The 18,324-nt window shown below is 50.9% G+C and overlaps 6 protein-coding genes across 6 annotated transcripts; 4 read left to right on the forward strand and 2 right to left on the reverse strand.

Moving 5' to 3' along the window:
- Positions 1-237: 237 nt before the first annotated feature.
- Positions 238-3,992, reverse strand: BJY04DRAFT_226883 (uncharacterized protein; the record flags this gene model as incomplete). Its single annotated transcript, XM_073718508.1, has 11 exons — positions 238-547; positions 746-1,271; positions 1,308-1,523; positions 1,560-1,578; positions 1,615-1,657; positions 1,688-1,760; positions 1,791-1,895; positions 1,932-1,978; positions 2,217-2,895; positions 2,935-2,953; positions 3,006-3,992. 11 exons carry the CDS (start codon positions 3,990-3,992, stop codon positions 355-357), a joined length of 2,907 nt encoding a protein of 968 aa, XP_073572649.1. The 3' UTR covers positions 238-354.
- Positions 3,993-4,785: 793 nt separating this feature from the next.
- BJY04DRAFT_226885 (uncharacterized protein) lies at positions 4,786-7,845 on the reverse strand (the record flags this gene model as incomplete). Its single annotated transcript, XM_073718509.1, has 2 exons — positions 4,786-7,567; positions 7,628-7,845. The coding sequence occupies 2 exons, from the start codon at positions 7,843-7,845 to the stop codon at positions 5,158-5,160; spliced, it is 2,628 nt and encodes an 875-aa protein (XP_073572650.1). The 3' UTR covers positions 4,786-5,157.
- A 567-nt stretch (positions 7,846-8,412) lies between these two features.
- Positions 8,413-11,800, forward strand: BJY04DRAFT_226889 (uncharacterized protein). The gene is made up of 3 exons (XM_073718510.1): positions 8,413-8,542; positions 8,605-9,517; positions 9,548-11,800. The coding sequence occupies exons 1-3, from the start codon at positions 8,456-8,458 to the stop codon at positions 11,713-11,715; spliced, it is 3,168 nt and encodes a 1,055-aa protein (XP_073572651.1). The 5' UTR covers positions 8,413-8,455; the 3' UTR covers positions 11,716-11,800.
- A 64-nt stretch (positions 11,801-11,864) lies between these two features.
- On the forward strand, positions 11,865-13,323 carry BJY04DRAFT_186173 (putative mitochondrial methylglutaconyl-CoA hydratase (Auh)). Its single transcript, XM_073710859.1, has 2 exons — positions 11,865-12,376; positions 12,436-13,323. The coding sequence occupies exons 1-2, from the start codon at positions 12,030-12,032 to the stop codon at positions 13,004-13,006; spliced, it is 918 nt and encodes a 305-aa protein (XP_073572652.1). The 5' UTR covers positions 11,865-12,029; the 3' UTR covers positions 13,007-13,323.
- A 627-nt stretch (positions 13,324-13,950) lies between these two features.
- On the forward strand, positions 13,951-15,477 carry BJY04DRAFT_216928 (uncharacterized protein; the record flags this gene model as incomplete). Its single annotated transcript, XM_073715886.1, has 3 exons — positions 13,951-14,050; positions 14,104-14,431; positions 14,484-15,477. The coding sequence occupies 3 exons, from the start codon at positions 13,951-13,953 to the stop codon at positions 15,475-15,477; spliced, it is 1,422 nt and encodes a 473-aa protein (XP_073572653.1).
- A 721-nt stretch (positions 15,478-16,198) lies between these two features.
- BJY04DRAFT_216929 (molybdenum cofactor biosynthesis F family protein) lies at positions 16,199-17,008 on the forward strand (the record flags this gene model as incomplete). The annotated part of the gene is made up of 1 exon (XM_073715887.1): positions 16,199-17,008. One exon carries the CDS (start codon positions 16,199-16,201, stop codon positions 17,006-17,008), a length of 810 nt encoding a protein of 269 aa, XP_073572654.1.
- Positions 17,009-18,324: the final 1,316 nt, after the last annotated feature.

Here is an 18,324-nt window from a genome sequence, read left to right on the forward strand (position 1 = left end):
TCCACAAATCGACACAGACCAAGAGAGCTTAGACCTCATAAAGAATCGTGCAAGGGAACGAAATCTCCTGTTATGACCTAAACGGCCACTCGGTACCTATCCTACCCCATCTCTAAACAATGAGCATACAATGGCCATCCAGACTTGGAATACGTTATTGACTGGATCACTGAGATGATCATCTTGTTATATGTTTCGTGGGCATCCAAACCTGGGGAAAGATATATCCACCACGGGCAGTTGGCCGACTCCCGCTGCAACCTTCTTCTCTCAGGTCTCGCGCTAATGAGACACCCCTCTGCTCTGCTTTCCTTTGGCGAATTAAAGGAATCGGCCCGGTGAATTCCATTATTATCACCGCACTTCTGGCTTTGATTGAGATGCCTTCGAGGGTAGAAAGAAGGATGAGAATCGTCGGCTGGACTTCTCGGTTCCAGATGGCTTCTGTTTCCAACCAAAAAGCCGTCGGGGTTTCTCCCGCGGGGAAAGACTCGCTTCAACATTCTGCGCTTCTTGGAAATCCTGTCTCCACAACTCCAATTCTGACCTGGTGTCGATGGTAGTTAAATGGTCACCTCCAAGATGAGCCTCTTGTAGCTCTGCACATGCCCCAAGCAAGGCAATAGCTTCGTCGAAGCGCCCCTGCCCTTTTCGTATGACAGCGAGGCTGTACATACTCATCACCGTGCGTGGATGTGCAGCTCGCAGTTTGGCCTTCCGAAGCTCCAAAGCCGGCACGGCAAACTCCTCGGCCTTCTCCCATAGTCCCTGGTCTCGGTAAAGGGCTGCCACATTGGCCATGCTCATCAAAGTCTCTGGGTGCTCAGGACCTAACTTGGTATTTTGTAGTAAAAGCGTCTGTAGGCTAAGCTCCTCAGCCTCCTTGGACTTCCCGACTTTATGGAGGGTTGCTGCAAGGTTAGCCATGCTAAGTAGCGTGTCTGGGTGATCATCACCAAGGATAGCCTTCCTTAGCTCTAAAACCTTGGCCTCAAGCTCTCCAGCTTCTTTGCATCGTTCAGTACCATAGTAGATTGACCCGAGATTGGCCATGCTCGACAGGGTATTCGGATGCTCAGGCCCTAGAATAGCTGTTTCCAACTCCAACTCCTCGACAAAAAGCTCCTCGGCCTCCTCCAATTGGCCCAGATCCCATAATGATGCTGCGAGATTGCCTAGACTCATAAGCGTGTCGGGGTGCTTAGGCCTGAGAATAGCCCTTCTTAAATCTAACACCTGAGCATCCAGCTCCTTGGACTCTTCCCATCGCCCTTGATCTCGGATAGTTGATGCAAGATTCGACATACTCTTTAGCGTGCTAGGGTGATCCGGTCCCAGTATACTCTTTCTCAAAGCCAGCACCTCAACTTCAAGAGATTCGGCTTCTTTCAACCGTCCTTGGTGTAAGAATGTTGCCGCGAGGTTAGCCATGCTTAAGAGTGTAGCTGGATGCTGGAGGCCCAGTGTAGCCTTCTGTAGCCCTGATACTTGGATCTGAAGTTCTTCAGCCTCCTTCCATTGCCCTTGACCCATGAAGGTGAGAGCGAGGCTAGCCATACTATTCAAGGTATCAGGATGCTCATGACCTAGTACAGATCTTCTCGTTTGCAGCACTTGGACCAGAAGCTTATCAGCCTCTTTCCAGCGCCCCCGACTTCTACGTATTGCGGCCACCTGGAACATGCACTGAAGAAGCTTTGGATCATCTTCCTCGAGCTTTAGTTGTCTGCTTGTCAAAGTTCGTAGCAAGAGAGCTTCGGCTTCATTAATTCGTCCGTCCTCGTGGAGACAATTCCCAACCTGCTCGGCGAGATCGTCTTTGGCATTCCCGTCTGTTTCGATCTCGCTCTGTTCAAGCACAACTTGAGCGTGAGGGAGATACTCGCGCCATAGAGCTCGGTTTTCGGGGTCGCTAGATGGAAATATTTTACTAAGACGATCACCTACGTCCAGTATCCGTATTGAAAGGAGGTGCTCTCTGCGCAGTCAGTTTCTAGTGGCTAGATGGACAAGCCGATGCATGGTTACTAGTTGGTTGTTTTTTTTGCTCGGTGATAAAGGCATAAGCCTTGAGAATCCCTAGCGCTTTCTCCTTCTCGAGCTGAGTTTTGGTCGGCGAGAGAAGAGATAGCGGGATATCTCGCGAATCGATGCAGGCCATGAATGAGAGGTAGTCCGCTGCAAGATTGCTAGCTTTTTGAATCCCTTGAAAGGACACTAGCCATGTTGAGGATACTGGGTTTTCAGTTTCTGGATATCGATGTTCGTCCTCAAAGTTCTCGCCGAGTAGCTCGACTACATTTTCCTCTTGTTGTTCTAAGAGTGATAAGTATGTCTTCAGTGAACTGACATTCTCGTTGATGAAGCTTGCAGCTTGGGTCAGAGCCAGAGGTAGGCCACAGAGCTTGCTGGCAAGCGCGCTTGTCGAGGTTGCATCCTCGGCCAGGTCCTTCCGAATTAGCGAGGCTTTCAACAGATCAACAGCAGTCATGTTGTCCATCTCAGAGAGTTGAATAACATCTGGACCCACAAGCTGACTGACTAACCCTTGATTTCGTGACGTGAAAAGGATAAACCCTCCCTGACTTGAAGGTAGAAAGGCCTTCATACCCTGCGACGTCTCGGAAGGTACCCACCTATCAGGGTCGTCCGCGTTGTCGATAATCAGCAGCCATGAGCCAGCTTTTCCCGCGCTTATATAGTTTTTGACTCTGGATTTTATATCTTCTGCGTCTCCCTCACCTAGGTTCAACAACTGAGCCATCTTCCTGAATGCCTGTTCCACGGCTTCAACTTTCGTTGAGGGAATCCAGAAAATAGAGCGCGCAGGATCTTGGTCCCGGATTGCATATGCAAGTTCAAGAGCAACCTGGGTTTTCCCTACGCCCCCTAACCCTGAGACGGCACATTTCCGAGACCTCGTGGTATCCTTACAAAGCACTCGCTCCTTGAGCTCGCGGACCACGCCCCCTCGGCCCAAGAATCGCGAAGAACGGGATCATCACATGGCCCTTGCTCTTTATTTGGGAGATTTGTGACCCACAGGACCCGGACACAGGAACAAGTGTGAGAAGCCGTTTGGCACAGATGGCCGCGACCAACGCTGCATATCCCTGCCATTCCTTGTTCTTATGCGAGTCAGAGTAATCGCAGATGCCACGAATCACCAGACAAGGCAGGTGATTCAATATCCCTGCAGCTTCCATCTCGAAACAGATGGCATTGAACTTCTGAGAGATTTCATCCAGGTCCAAGGCGCTTTTTATCACGCGGTTGCCGGAAGCAATGATTCTATAATGGATCTGAGGTTCTGTTGTTGACCGAGGGGCACGATCGACCTGCTCTTGGTTATCGCAGCGTACACAGGAGGCCCCTTCATCTGGATGAGAATACGTGGAGCGAAAAAGACGGTCTTCCTGAGCGGGCCTGGAGAACCTCACCTCCATCTCAGGGTTCTTCAGCAACACGCTTGTCATCTGCTTCGATATATAATCATCCGTACTCCGCATCATTTCCGACTCGAGCCTCGAGACGGCAGTCAGCAGAATGGCCGGGGGCTGGTTCAACATGCCGGTTCGCTGTAACCGCCCATCGCCGACAGACTTTCCCAAATCATATTGCACCACGCCCCCCAGCGTGCCCATCGGCTTGCTCACAACCACGTCGCCGAGTCTAATGTCCATGCCTGTACCGCTAACCGGCGCTCCGCCCCCGATGCCCACCATAACTCCGTATCGAACATTTGGGAAAAGTGACAGCAGACGTGCCACGGCACCGGCCACCGAGTTTGTACCGTAGGCTCCGGATGGCAAACATCCCAGAACGATGTTGTGGCCGGCGATCTTCCCGAGGCTATACTCGCTCTGTGAGCCGGTGGAGGGCACGGTATGGTGCTCGTCAAGGACTGCTTCGGCGGCTGCCAACTCTAGTGGTAAGGCGCAGATCCAAGCAAGTGTGTAATCGGCGTGTTCGACCATTTTCGGCTCTGTCATAGCGGCTCTGTCATAGCGTGGGTCGCTGATGATGAGATTGTGAGCGCGCGCGCGGCTGAGGAGGCCTTTACCCTCGTAATGTCACGAGGAAGCCTTGCAGGTGCAGATGGATGGCTGACGAACTGACCAGGGTTATCAATCATCACGCCAATCAACACGTTCGAAATGAGAATGTCCACGTTTGGTGCCGATGGGGCATCGTTCGGATGGCTGTTCTCTCGCCAAGTGATACTTTGTTGGATACGTACGGAGTATGATAGGCGCATGCGTGTTCCTAACTACCCCTCATGGAGCCAACAGCGCCAGCAGCGCTAAAGGTTGTTGGAATTTTATTTCTTGCGACAATTTCCTGAAAGTGCAATGCTATTTTATTTGAGCAGTCAAGGCTGTGGGGTGCTACTCGGCTATCAGGTTCCATATAGTACACCTGCACAATGACAGAAATCGCTTTAGATTTGATATAAATATGGAGCAGCTGATATATAAAAAACCCCCACCCCCCTCTCACAATCGCCCACCTTAGGAACAACTGTCAGTTAGCTACGCCCCAGATTAACTTAATCGTCGTCTAGGGACAAGAAGCTGCATCTAGCAGGATATATGAAGGAGCTGATAGAAAGATCAACTTGATCATTTACCTCCACTCTAGGTTGCTCTTCACAGGCTACTTACTGATATTTCCGACAAGATGGAAATCAATATAGAACTTATCGGAAATATAAAATGTGATAATAATACCAATACTAACCTCCACGAGGATGAAGTGCCTCGTAGCAGGGATCGAAAATACAACGAATGAAGTTGCAGGTTCTGAGAGAGTATATGTAGGCAAACAAACGTCCGCCATCAGCCTCCACAAACCATAAACCACGAACCGCAAGGACTCGAAACCTGATCTTTTCTCCCCTATGATCAGGTGAACTTAGAACTGCCGTACAGAACAGCTAGAAGGTGAAGAAAAAGAAGAAGACTGATAGGGAGAAAGAAGGAGATAGACCAAAAGGGAGCAAAAAAAGCAGCAAGCACACAATCCCGCAAGGAAAGCAAGACCTTTACCTAACACCCCTACCATCTTTATAGAAGGACGTAAACCGGAAGATGATTATAAAGGAAGAAACGAAATAAGATTGAAGCATCTCGATAAGAAGAATTAGAAGAAAGTAATTCATGGAGGTATTGGAGTACCATTCTGCTTGGAACCAGGCGTCACGCTCCGATCTTGGGAGCTGCGGTGGTCTACTGATAGTTGCGGCTGCGGCGTTGAAGGGGACCCCTGCGCCGCGAGTTGAACCTTATTTCGGTCCATCAGGGCGGCTTGCTCGGCTGCGCTGCGGGCGTAGGTCACTGCAGCTGCCGAGTTGGAGTATGTGCTTGGTGTTTGGTTGGGGGTGTAGTTGCCATACGGAGCAGGCTGCGCTTGTGGTTGTGGAGGCTGCATGAATCGTTGTTGCTGTTGCTGTTGATGTTGTTGCTGTTGTTGGCTGGAGCCTGGGGGGATGAATGGCGCTCGTGGAGGTACGTAGGAAGATGGTGGCTTTTGTGGGGAGGCGCTGCGCCCAGGTCCGTATTGAGCTGCATTGTAGGGTGTTGACGGCCCGGCTCGTGGGGTGTACTGTTGTGGAGAGCCTTGAGCAGGAACAGGACCTGCTTGGCCTGCATATGGATTATAACCGTTCTGGCCAGGCCTTTGATAGGGTGGCGCCTGTGGAGTGGCCTGGTTGAACTGCGGTGTAGGTTGAGCGTACCCCGGATAATAACCCGGCCGCTGACCAGGTGTTGCTGGAGGGCGAGCTCCAGAGAATTGCTGCGGGTTGCCCGGGGTATAAGCACCAGGAGTTGATGGTTGTCGTTGCGGATAGAAAGGCTGAGGAGCTTGGAAGCTTCCTTGCGGCTGAATCCGGGTGTTTGCGTTGAAAGCACGTTGATTGTATGTTATTTGAGGATTGGGTGGGCGTGAGGGTGTTGATGTCCTATTCGCCACTGGGGCTGCTGCGGCAACCGCTGCCCTCTCCTGCTGGATTGTATGGTCGTCCTTCTCCATGCTGCCTGGATAGTCTGTGTTTTCGACCAGGATTTTTTGACTGATATTCAGATCGGCCAATTGATCTCCGTTCAGCTTGGCCACCGCGAAAGGCGGTAATTGCGATACCAGAATAGACAGGCTGGATCTCAAAGTTTCGTATACGTCCATTTCTGCTTCGGTTGGTTGATCGGGCCCTTCCTCAGCGGATAATGTCTCATCTCCTTCGGGAGTTTGACTTGGCTTTGCCAGCTCAAGAGTGCGGATTCTCTGATAAGAGCTCAGAGTTTCTAGCAAGTCCGAAACCTCGGTCAGCAGGTCGTTGGTGTCTTTGTCCGTTTGAGCTTCTTTCGCCGTTTCTGGTGGAATAGAGGCATCAGTGTAGTCGTCGGGATTGAAGGATTTGACCATTTCTTCCAAGGCGCTATCATCTAGATCACCTATGCTCCCTGGCTGAATCGTCGACTCTTCGAGCTCTTCACCGTCTGCTATTGATAACAAGACATTCAAGCGCTTCGCACCCCGCTTGTTCCACCATACCAGATTCTTGGAGTCTGCCTGCACCACAGCCGCAGAGCTGTCGAAAGAAGGGGCAAAGGAAGAATATACCCCTTGGAGTATCGAGGCGTCTTCGTCCGCCCACAAGATCGGGTCCTCGTGATACTTTTCTTCACCGTGTTGCGGAGTATGTTGTGGCTTTTGACGGCGGCTCCAGAAAGATGGCGAAGAAGTCACTCCTCCATATTGTAGCCAATTGCCGGAAGGAAGCTGAGAAAACGAGTAATTATTTCGGTCTCCGAGGAAGCCTTTAAAGTTGGTCACACTGTCGAAGGGGTCAATCCAGCTAATATGGGAAGCACGAGATGATGATCGACCCCTTCGTGGTGGCTCTAGCTGAGGAAGTGTTGACTTTGGAGCAAAGACTTCACCAAATGTTCGTTTCGCGACTTTGGGTTTCTTTTCGCTCTCGTAAGGCGTAATTTTGGTGGCAGTAATCCCGGTAGGCAAGCCAACCTCTGGTAAGGGTGTTTGCACTTCCACGTATTTGTTTTCTTCTGTTTCATCCGACGAAAGCGGGACTTTGACCGATTTTTGTAAGCTCGAGTAAAGCTGTTTGGGGTTGGCCGGATTGCCAAACAACGTGAGAACCACACCATCATTCCGAACTTCTACTGGCGAAGGGGAGGGCTTTGCAGATTCCTCCGTACCATTTCCCGGTGTCTCCGCCTTGACGTTGGTCGAGCTCACATGCGCCTGACGAACAAGGCTGTTGAGCAGCTTTTTGAAGGCAGCTATGCGGTTGACCGTTTCTGTCACCGGTGTTCCCTCAGTTGGGGTACCACTGGTCTGTGTCTTGTTTCTCTCTATCACGGCCGTGGATGCTTTTTCGATGTCGCTCAAAAATTCGGAAAGGGTGTTGTACCGGTCTGACGCGACTCGAGTTTGGATACTGGCCGCTTCATCCCGGTCTCCAGAGAGCTTCGCGCGTTTTGAGCGAAATTTCACGGACGAGGACGGAAGGGGGCAGGACAGAAGCTGGAGCTCGGAATCATTCCTGATTGTGGTCAGCTATCTCTGCTAGTCGATTGTCTGAGGAACAGTAGGTCGCCCTTACTTGCTCAAGATTTCGACTAGGTTGCGTAATGTCTCCTGCAATTTTGTCCTCTCATCCGCTAGCGAAGCGGTATTCGCCTCATGAGCAGCCCTGTCATCCTGACTCGACACACGCTTTCGCTTCCCCGGGGTCGCCAGTATAGATGGATCAGGGGTCGCAGTAGAGCGCTCGCCGTTCGTGGCCGCCATCGCCGTGTCTCCACCTCCGTCTGCGCTCATAATCTTGGAGTCGCGCCGGGTGTGTAGCTGCAGGTTCGACGCGAGAACGAGGGCCCGCTGTCGTCTTCAAGGGGGTTAAGGCAAGCGGCGGGGAAAATAGCAGGACGCGACTGAGAGCCTGTGATTATGAGGTCTTTTTATCCTGAAGTTGGGAGGAACCGGAGAAGATGAAGGGATCTAAAGCTCCGAGGTCAAAATTCGTGATCGAGGCCCTTGATCTCCGAAGCGGATGCGCCAATAGCCCAACAGAGGGAGCTGGCGCGCGGTCGGGAAGAACTCGACGAGGTGGATAACCAACCCAACAGTGGGAATAAAATGATCATGCGCAATGACAGATCTGGTGTAGCAATTGAATTAGCCACAAAAACAGTGGAAGAATAGTCTAAAGGCGCGTATTGAGGGGACTCGTAGACTGGCAAGAGAGGGATCGAACTGTTTCCTCACCCGCGCCAGGCCAAAAGCGCAACCCGTGACAGCTACTTCTGCACGTGACTGATTTTTTTCCAAGTGCCCCAGTTTCAAGGCCAGAATCCAACATTCTCCATACAAGCTTCAGCAGCGGCGAACTCTCCATCCCCTGCAACTACCAAGCCGGTACCCATGTTTATGGATGTCATCGGTCCGCAAATGTGTCCCGAACCGCTCGATGGCCGGGCGGCTCAGAGCGGCGCAAATCCGCAGCCGTTCATTCCGGAAGGTTGGTTAACCTTATGCTCTGGAGTCTCAAGAATCGGGATTAACTCGTACTCTTTCGCACAGGGATGCTCGTATAGCACGCACTTTCGTCCAATCTCTGCGATTACGTTAAATCCGGCTGTCGATGCCTCAACCCGCGATCAATCTTCATATATGGACGATGTCGATGACCCTTCGGCATGCGAGTTCTGGTGCTCATCGCGGCTGACGTGGTCTCGATTAAATAGATCATCCACGCCGCCGACCAGAGCCACAAAGCCATGGGTATCTTTATCTGAGGGAAATGGTATTCTAGATGCAAATCCAAACCCCAGTCTGAAGCGATCGCGAACCAAAAAAGAAACGCCGAGTCCGTCTGAGTACTTGATCGATACTCTGCAGAACATGGCGCTATCTGATACCCATGCTAAAAGTTGGACATTGACCGGGGAGACGCACCAACGGCCCATATACGCTCCACTGACCCTTGGTCAGCGACAGAAGCTGAAGCGAGGAAGGAATCTATCCTTGCACGAGATAATAGCGGATTACATCCAGTTTGTCGAGCCTGTTCTTGAGAAATGGAAGGATGTAGACATATCCAAGCATGATGTCGCTTCAGTGGAGCTCAATAATGCCTTAGAGAACTTAGGGCGTGGGGAATTTTATGATTTTCTGGAATCCCAGAATTTTGATATTGCGGACGTGGCGGCCTGGGCGTGGGTAGCAAAGAGTAGCACTGCCTATGAGGCTGCCCTTCGCATTTTCGTTCTAGAGGCAGATCGAGCGGTCGACCGGAGCGGCTCTCGCGCAAGGATGCCGTATCTCATTCCGAAAATGCTTCTTCGACGGGATGATCTTGACCTGAAGACCTTCCGGTTGGTCCTAATATATTGTCTGCATATCATCACCGGTCAGCGGCTGCCTCCATGTGACTACTCTTTACGATCTATTCTCGAACACCTGGATGCCGACGATCTGCACATCTACGAGCAAAGTAAAGAGGAGCCTGCAATCCCTATCAAAGCTTGTGCGAGCCTCGTTTCGTACCTGCTTTCCCATGCTCAGCGGCTGTGGCCGGAAATGCAGCTCCCCATCACCCAAGCGCTCGCTTTCTATATGCGCACCGCGAAATACAAGAGGAACAGTGAGATGGCGAAGACACTCAATATGTGTCTATATCGGATTTCTCTTCCTTCCGGGCCCCGTCCCTTCGTCTCAGTCTCTGTACGCCAACAAGCGCAGTTCGATCTACTACGAGCAATGGCGGGAATCCAACCCGCCTTGCCTGTAACTAGACTAGGGTACCGAGGGATGGCTTCACTACAACTAAGTCATAAAAAGACAACGGCCGAACGGGAGTTCGGTGAGCTGAAGGCGCCCTCGTGGCCACCATGGGAGGAGAAGAAGGCGGGCATCGACTTTGATAAAGGAGTGGGTGGAGCGAAAAGCCGAGCGATGCACGTATTGGACCACATGACAGAAGCGGGCTACCCTCGTCAACTCTGGGAGCAAGTCCTGGGCGTGTTGGCCGGTTGGGATACAGACAATAGCCCTACGATCCAAACCAGAACCTTGATGCGTGCTTCAGGGTTCTGGGATCGCAAAGAAAGGGACGAAAACCACCCTGCGATCTGGGCGGCGCGAATTGAAGCCACAAGAACGTTGCGAGAGGCATGGGCGTGTTTCACGGCGTATGAAGACCGTGGCCTTGCACCCCATTCTAAAGTTTACGCTGCGATGGCCACGAAGCTTCTGTCGGAAAGGATGGTTTCGAGAGTTCAACGTCGTCCAAGCAAGCTTGCATTGCCCGGCGACGGCTTGGAAATTTTCCCAGAACCTACTTCTTCCCGAGACTGGATCTATACCCGCACAGAGCCGCCATCGTTGAGTGATTTCCTCATGAAGATGCTTTCTGAAGGAATTCGCCCGAGTGGTAGATTACTGGCCTCGCTATTACAATACGCGCCAACCTTCCAAGTAGGCATAGATTGCCTAAACAGTAGTGACCTGTCAAACCAACAGCTTCGATCATTGTTCAGCATTGGTGAGGATTTGGATGTCGAGTCCCAAAAGGCTTTAAATGAATTACCGGAGTACCTTTTCGCCGCCTTTATCCACTTCTTGTGCAGGTTCTCCAGGCTCACTCAGCGAAAGACGATGAACAGCCCTATCACTCTTGTGGACGTTTTCCCCATCGCATCGAATAATTGGGAAACGCTGCCAAACATTCCCACTCTCTTTTCTTACACCAGCCGTTACCGAGAATGGAAGGAACGCTCTTGGTATCCGAGGCTCCTTGCACACGCAGTTAGACTTTTGCGAAAGCGGAATGCACCAAGTTCCTCTGCGTGGATCCAAATGCTGACACGTTTTCGTTCAAATCGTGTTCCTATCAGTGAAATTAGCCGGGACACGCAGGTGGTTCTTGCGTGGTATGAGACAATGCAGGTCTCCAGGTGGATGGATCAATGCAACTCTGAGCTGGGCTCTGCGGGGTTTATAATGCTTTGCGAGAGCTTCCACGCCGCAGTGACGACTAGATGGAAGAAGCCAAATGTCTTGAAACAGGGCTTGACATCTTTGGACGAAACCGACCCAGCAAGTGCAGCGCTCCTGGAAATTGCTAAGCAGAGTCATGAAGACATGATCAATGATGGCCTGATTCTGCTAAAATCTCAATTCGACTCCCTTGTCCTTGTTGACCCACGGACGTCGCCATTGTTCGAGTCCCTCAAATCGTCACTCGAGGAGCGAACCGAGTCGCAGATTACAATACCTGTTCTACCTCACGTCCCGCCACCTGCCCTTTTGCATGCGTTTGTCAGAGCTCTAGGCGCAGCCGAAGACTTAGATGGACTATTGAACCTTCTGCGTTGGATGAGTTCGCATGCATCGACGCTCAAGATGCTTTCTGGCGAATATCTAGCTGGCGACAAGAAGATGCGGCCTACGATAGTTGCATTACGCATCTATCTTGAGGGCTACTCCCGACTTCGAAAGAAGCTAATGCAGACGGAGCACGCTAGTGACTGTAGTAGCTCTGCTCATTCCGATCCATATTTGCAAGAGGCCTACGAGATTGTCACGGCGACAGAAACCTGGGGACCCTGGCCCAGCGATGAAGAAGTCAGGAGGTACTTCAGCAACGCTATGAGCAAAACCAATGACAGAAAAGCAAAATCTGGGTCCTGATGCATATATCTGTAAATCATGCACCATAATCAATGTATATAGACACTGACATATAAATAAAAATCTAAAAACAATCAAGAATCAACCCATAGTCATGCCCCATGTTAGCATCGCTTATTGTCGGCCGGGAAAGGTTCCCCGCACCGCAACTCGGCTTCCCCACAGCCTCCCGCCGTCAATCTTTAAGAGCTTCCTCTTTCTTTCTTCCTTGTTTCGTCGATAGTCGAACCCGAAGTGCACGCCGGCAGCAATTGGCCTATTCAATCGAACTGGTGCTTGATCACTGTCGCTTTATCGCCGCCCTGTTGTCGACCATGCCTCCCCGCATCGCGCGCCTCGCGCTCCCAACCCGGCCCTTGCCGACCGTCTCACTACGCGTCAGAGTCGCCAGATACAGCACCAGCCCCGAAGACTCTGTCTTACAGACCCAATATGTCCCTGCGCCCGGCTCCGGAAACATTCGTGTTCTCCTCTTGAACAGACCGAATTCCCGCAACGCACTCTCCAGAAACCTCCTCACATCGCTGGCTCAGCACGTCCAATCAATCTCCGCCGAGGGTGGAAACGGGCCGACCAGAGCTCTGGTCATTGGCAGCAACGCGGACTCGGCATTTTGCGCTGGTGCTGATCTGAAGGAGCGGTTACATATGACCAAGGAAGAGTGTGTTCTTAACTCTTGGCCTTGTGGTCAGCAAAGCTAACCATCACCGATCTTCACAGGACAAATGCATTCCTAGCCAAATTGAGAGGTACATTCCGTGACCTCGCCGCTCTTCCAATTCCCACAATATCCGCCGTCTCGTCTACAGCCCTCGGCGGCGGTCTCGAGCTCGCTCTAGCCACACACTTCCGAGTTTTCGGCTCAAACAGCTCCGTCGCTCTCCCCGAGACAAAGCTCGCAATCATCCCAGGTGCAGGCGGCACCTATCGCCTCCCCGAAGTGATCGGAAAGACCCGTGCGCGGGATCTCATTCTCACCGGCCGCCGTGTTACCGGTCCTGAAGCCTACTTCATTGGCCTCTGCGATCGGCTGGTTGAAATTCTGCCCGAGGAGGAAAAGAAGGAGGGAGGCGCAAGGGAAAAGGTGCTCCGTGAGGGTATCAAGCTCGCGATGGATATCTGTGATGGTGGGCCTATTGCTATTAAGCAGGCACTCAAGGCAGTGAACGGATGGGAGGGCGGCGAGGCGGTGGAGAATGCAGCGTATGATGGGGTCGTTGAGACGGAGGATAGACATGAGGCTCTTCGTGCGTTTTCTGAAAAGAGGAAGCCTGCTTTTAGGGGGCGGTAGATGGAGTAGTAGCTGGGCGGTTTGAACTCTTAGCTGTATACCAACATTTTAGATGTGCGAGCTCAAACTGAACTTGTTAATGGGACTTCTAGGCAATGGATTGTTCTGGCTCACATGAACCAGTAGGTTGACCGCGCTTTTGAGTGTATTTCTACCTAATTGTCTCAGGTGGAAAGTGAGGGAAAAGCAGGAACAATCACTGGCCTCAGGTTCACACCGTCCACAGAGCTTGCCTTCAAAACTCACATAAAACAACATCTCTAATTTTTCTTCCACAGACAAGTTTCTCTCCTTCTGTCCCCCTAATCTCTTACTTCCTTCAACAATTTCCCTTGTCTGACTTCCTCAACACTCTATCAACATCCACATCACCATCAACACCCATCATCACCATGCCAAACAAAGCTGGTTCACGCAAAGGCAAGCGGCCTCCTTCAAAGGCAGCTTCAAGTCTTAAGTCTTCAGCGAGGAGAAGATCCAACCGAATCAGGGAGCAGCTTGCTGCAAAGCAAGGGCCCACGACTTCAGCGTCAACGACTTCTGATCAGAACCACAAGCCCGGTCGTGAGCTCCGGAAACGCAAACGCAAACAAACTCCTTCAAAGGAGACCTCAAAGTCTAGGCTGCCGGCAAAGAAGCGACCCAGCCAGAACAGCAAACACCGCCTCTCAAAGCAAGAGCCCGCAGCCTCAATGATCAAAACTTCTAATAGGAACCAAAAGCACGGTGCAGAGCGCCGCAAATAGAAAGAGCTCCCAACGAAGGATAAACCTGAGACCTTGTCGCCCAGAAGGTCAATCCGGAATGTTGAGCCCAGTCATGACCCTCTTACACATCTGAATGAAGACATCGTCAATATAATCTTCAGTTTGTTGTGGCCCAAGGAGCTTGTGAGACTAGAGAGGGTGAGCCGTGGTTGGAAAAACATGATCTCGGGTTGGATCATGTCTTTCGGCCTTCGCATTTGGTTTCCTTCTAGTTGGCGCCCTGCCCATCTTGATGGTGTTACGGGAGTTTCTGCTTACACTGTGTTTAGGCTGAATGGTAGGTAATTCAGTGACCCTACCCGTGGGATTGACTAATGCCGCTATAATTAGCACGCCGCAAGTACCTGGCCTCTAGTGGGCGGCCTTCTAAAGTGACGCAGCTGTTCTTGGTCGATCATATCGCATCGGCGGGAGAGTACGTCGCATGGTCCTCGAATTCTGAGCCTGGACCTAATCTCATACCTGTGGGAGACATCATATTTTGGCAGTGCTTTGGAAAAGTGCAGCACAATTCCTCAAGCTCGCCAAATTCGATATTATCATCATGCTTGGTGGATAGTGACTCACCAGCTGTGCGGGTTCTTGAACTGTTCATCAACGAGGATGGTATTCTTCTTGTGCATCTCGAGGGAACCTTCCACGGAATATATTCCGCAAGGTGCGCATTACCTCGTTATTCCCATATTGAGTCACTTATTAAAGAGCTCTAGATATGTTGTATATTCCCCGCATGATGGAAAGACTCTTTGGACCAAGGACACAGTACGCAAGGACACAGAACGCCACTTTAAGCTTGGAAAGGCATTTCCAGTACAAATTGGAAAGAATGCCGTCTTTTGTGAAAAGGCACTCAAAGACAGCTATCAAATGTCCGCATATGACTTTCGGACGGGCAGGCTCCTCTATAGCTCACCCAAACACTCTCTGCTTGACCGTCAGCAGAAGGCCTTCTACGCACCATCTCGCCGTATGCTCTGGACAGACGGTGGAAAGGAATTTCTTGCCACAAGTATGATGTGGTTTAATCGTGCATATACTAACACTTTCGCGTCCAGACACGAAACGTGGGCACAGATTCTCGATGGTGAAACTGGGAAACGGATCTTTTGTACAGTCTATTCTGGGATTTGGTGGTGCTCGTTCCACACCATCCCATGTACCGAATGCATCGTTCTTGTGCTCCAACCAAGCAATCCCTTCCTGTGGTTCAGTTCTGAAACACGGGGGCCACCGTTTGCAATAATGCACACCTTATCATACAACACTGGGCGAGAAACCTCTATGACTCGTTTGTCCACAGATGTTGTGCTGTTGCACTCCAAAACCCCTCATGGGTGGGTCAGCAGTGACAACCAAAAGATCGCCCTCGACCCTTCAACTTTGACTGCGTTATCCAGTTCCTATGTCCAGGGAGGGCGTGGTGTAACAGGCCACGATCTGGTTGCAGCTGATGATGAAGAGTCCATCACTATGGCAAAGAGCCTACTACGCCGATGTTGCCCAGGCACCGAAGCCACACCTCTGAATCGGTGCTTTGTTCTAGCGGAGGGAATACGTGCTACACTTCCTCCGCGACGTGGAGTTCGTCGCAAAAGGGTTGAACTCCGTCTCACGTTTTATCCAGAAGTCAAGTCTTTGACGGCTACTGATCAAGGCTCTGCGATCGCATTGCAAGGCAATAACGCTTATGTTTTCCAACTGTGAAGACTACCGCAGCACTGTCTTGTTCTTGAGATTAGGTATGCCTCCAGGATATTATTTCGGAAGGTCGCCGGTGGACTCTAAAGAGGACCCGAATATCTCTTCTGTTGGTGCCCGAACTAGGTCGTTGTATTCTAGCAATTAACTAAATTACATTTGTCTCTGCCTATCAAACAAGCTATCACGACGTTGAAGATTAAGGATTTCTACAACAACCTTGAACGTCCCGTGCAATACACGGAACACATCTGAATGAGTACCATTTTCATTCCGGCTACTTTCAGTAGCTGTAGATGCCGCGTATACTCTAATCTCTTGAGAAGCGGCACTGGCTTCCATCAAGCCCATACTACCTTGATCTCGTAGCATACCTAAGTACTCCGTAGATGGGCAAAATGCGCTAATCCTTGTTTGGACATAAAGTACGAGCTTGGCATTGAGTCTTGTTCCCTCCTGGCTCCAATTTTTGGAGAATACAACATCTTGCCAGCCCAGATGTACGCAAAGAGTGGGCCCATGGGTGATCTTGTGCGTGATATTGTCGCAAGCAATTGCTGACGAGGTGATGGAAGGTGTATATAAATGACTCGGTTGGGTCAATTAGACCCTGGCATCCCTACAAAACTTTCTTTGCGCTTTCTCTGCCGGGTTGTGCAGACGAATAACAATTGTAAGTCGGTTATATTCGATCAAATGTACATTGCTAAAACCTCACAGCGCGATCATGTCTAATGAGACTCCAGGATATATTCCCGTTTCGGAATGGCCGGATCTCGAGGCCCTTGCCGTGGGATATGGCGAGCATTTGATGTCTGAGTCGAACAAGCTTAATGGCAAGCGCTTAGTCCTTACCTTTAACGATGGCACACGGATTGCGCACCAATTCTCCGACGACAACACCTTGAAGTGGGAGATACTGGAAAGTGCTCAGTCCGGCAAAGCAGAATACAAAGCCCTCGAAGTCCGCCCAGCCATCTTCTTCATCGACTTCTACAAACCAGACCACGAAGAACAAGTCACTCTCATCCTCAACACAAGCACCGGCCAAGCCATCGCAGGCATCTCAGGCTTCCACACCAAAGACAACCAAAAGCGAACCCGGACCAAATTCTCACACGCCTCGATTGACGGTGACAGTGACAGCTCCAACACCATCGCACCTTTCCAACCAACACAGGACCTAATCGGCAAACACATTCTGTACCGCTACACACCCCGAGACGCCTACGAGCACATCTACCACAACCAGGGCACATTCACCTGGCATTGCCTAAGCGGAACCGAGAAGGGTCTAGCGGACACGGAGCCGTGCAAGATGCTGAAGGTTGCAAAGAAGCTGTATCTTTTGTTTTGGAGTGAGAAGATTATGCCTGTCGAGTCGATTGTGATGGTTGATCTTGAGCGGATGCGCTCGACAGGGCGGTTTTTCTGCTGGGATCCGAAGCCGAAGAGGAGGGTGCAGATGTTGTTTGGTTCTTATGCGACGGTTCTTGCGGAGACGGATGCTGCGGGGGTGGTTGCTTCGAAGATGTGATTTGGTATACTGATTTGGGAGATTTGAATAAGAATTGTGAAATCATGATAGTTGAGGGTATATATAGCAGTGGTGTTGACAGAGAAGACAACTACCTCCATCACTTTCAAGGACATCAATCAAGCAAGAAACTCAAGAAAGCACTGCGCCATTCACCTTAGCAAAAGAATCTGGAAGTAGACAGATATCTCAAAGCCATACAAAACGCAACGCCGCGCTTGTAATAACTTTGAGACAGCCTTAAGCATCATATACCCAGCGAACAACGCCTATCCTAGAGACAGTCGTGCACTCGCTAGAGTGGATTGTGTCGGGCCCTACCGTCAGTACTGCATGTAATTCTAGTCAGCACTGAAGCATGAAGCATAAATTATGAGCATCTGTTACGTACCTGGCGATTGAGCATGTTCCTGCATCGACTGTGATGGGCTGTACCTTGGAACGGACGTGTCTTGTGGCTGCCATCTAGGTAGGATGGTCCCGTCGGGACGGTCTTTATTAGGTGGCAGGTCTTTTAGCATCATCAGTAAAGGCAGGCAGAGTTCTTACTCTTTCTTGATGACAGTTGCATCGGCGGAGAGAGTCATTTTAGGTAAGAGTGAATATACTGTGAGAAGTTGTGCTTGATTTAGGGGAATCAATCCTCCAATACTCGGGAGAAATGCTGGTGGGGTCTACACATCTAGAGAGCCGGCCAAGATGTTCGCTATATATATACTCAGACCCGGAAAGCCGATGGTGATGGCGGTGGCGCCGAGCAGCCTTGAGCGTTGCTACGCCCCAGAAACAGAAAAACGGAGCAACAGACGCTACGGCTGAAAGCAGGATAAGATAAGATGCGCCGAAGCTTCCGCTGATGGGCTCGGAGTTGTTACAGCCGGTATCAAGGTAGTGCGGAGTTCTCTTTAATGGATGACGCCTGGGTAGGTCATCAACCCTGAAACTCAATAATGTGGTGGGACAGAATAGGTAATAACTAATACCAATTGCATGTTGGCTGGAGAACTAAGCCAAACAGAAGATCCAGCTGCAACAGCCCTGGCCAGAGCACGCGTGGAGGACGCCATGGCTCCTGGTCATCTTCCAGCTCTCAAAAGGTTCAGGGCTGCCAGCGTGCGCAGTAGGAGTCTGAGAATCCCAGTCGCACAGGTCGCTCTACTAGTCTGGTTCCTGTATCCTCCATACATGAGTTGTCTTTTATCCCAAGAGGGAATACTAGCTGACCCCGTGGACGTGGTTTGTTACACACCTCTACCCATCCCAACTCAGCATAAGGTGATTTCCACTCAAATCTCTAAAAGGTCGCGATCTGATAC

Source organism: Aspergillus karnatakaensis (assembly GCF_047715665.1).
Source record: "Aspergillus karnatakaensis strain CBS 102800 unplaced genomic scaffold BJY04scaffold_17, whole genome shotgun sequence".
Taxonomy (NCBI): Eukaryota; Fungi; Ascomycota; class Eurotiomycetes; order Eurotiales; family Aspergillaceae; genus Aspergillus; species Aspergillus karnatakaensis.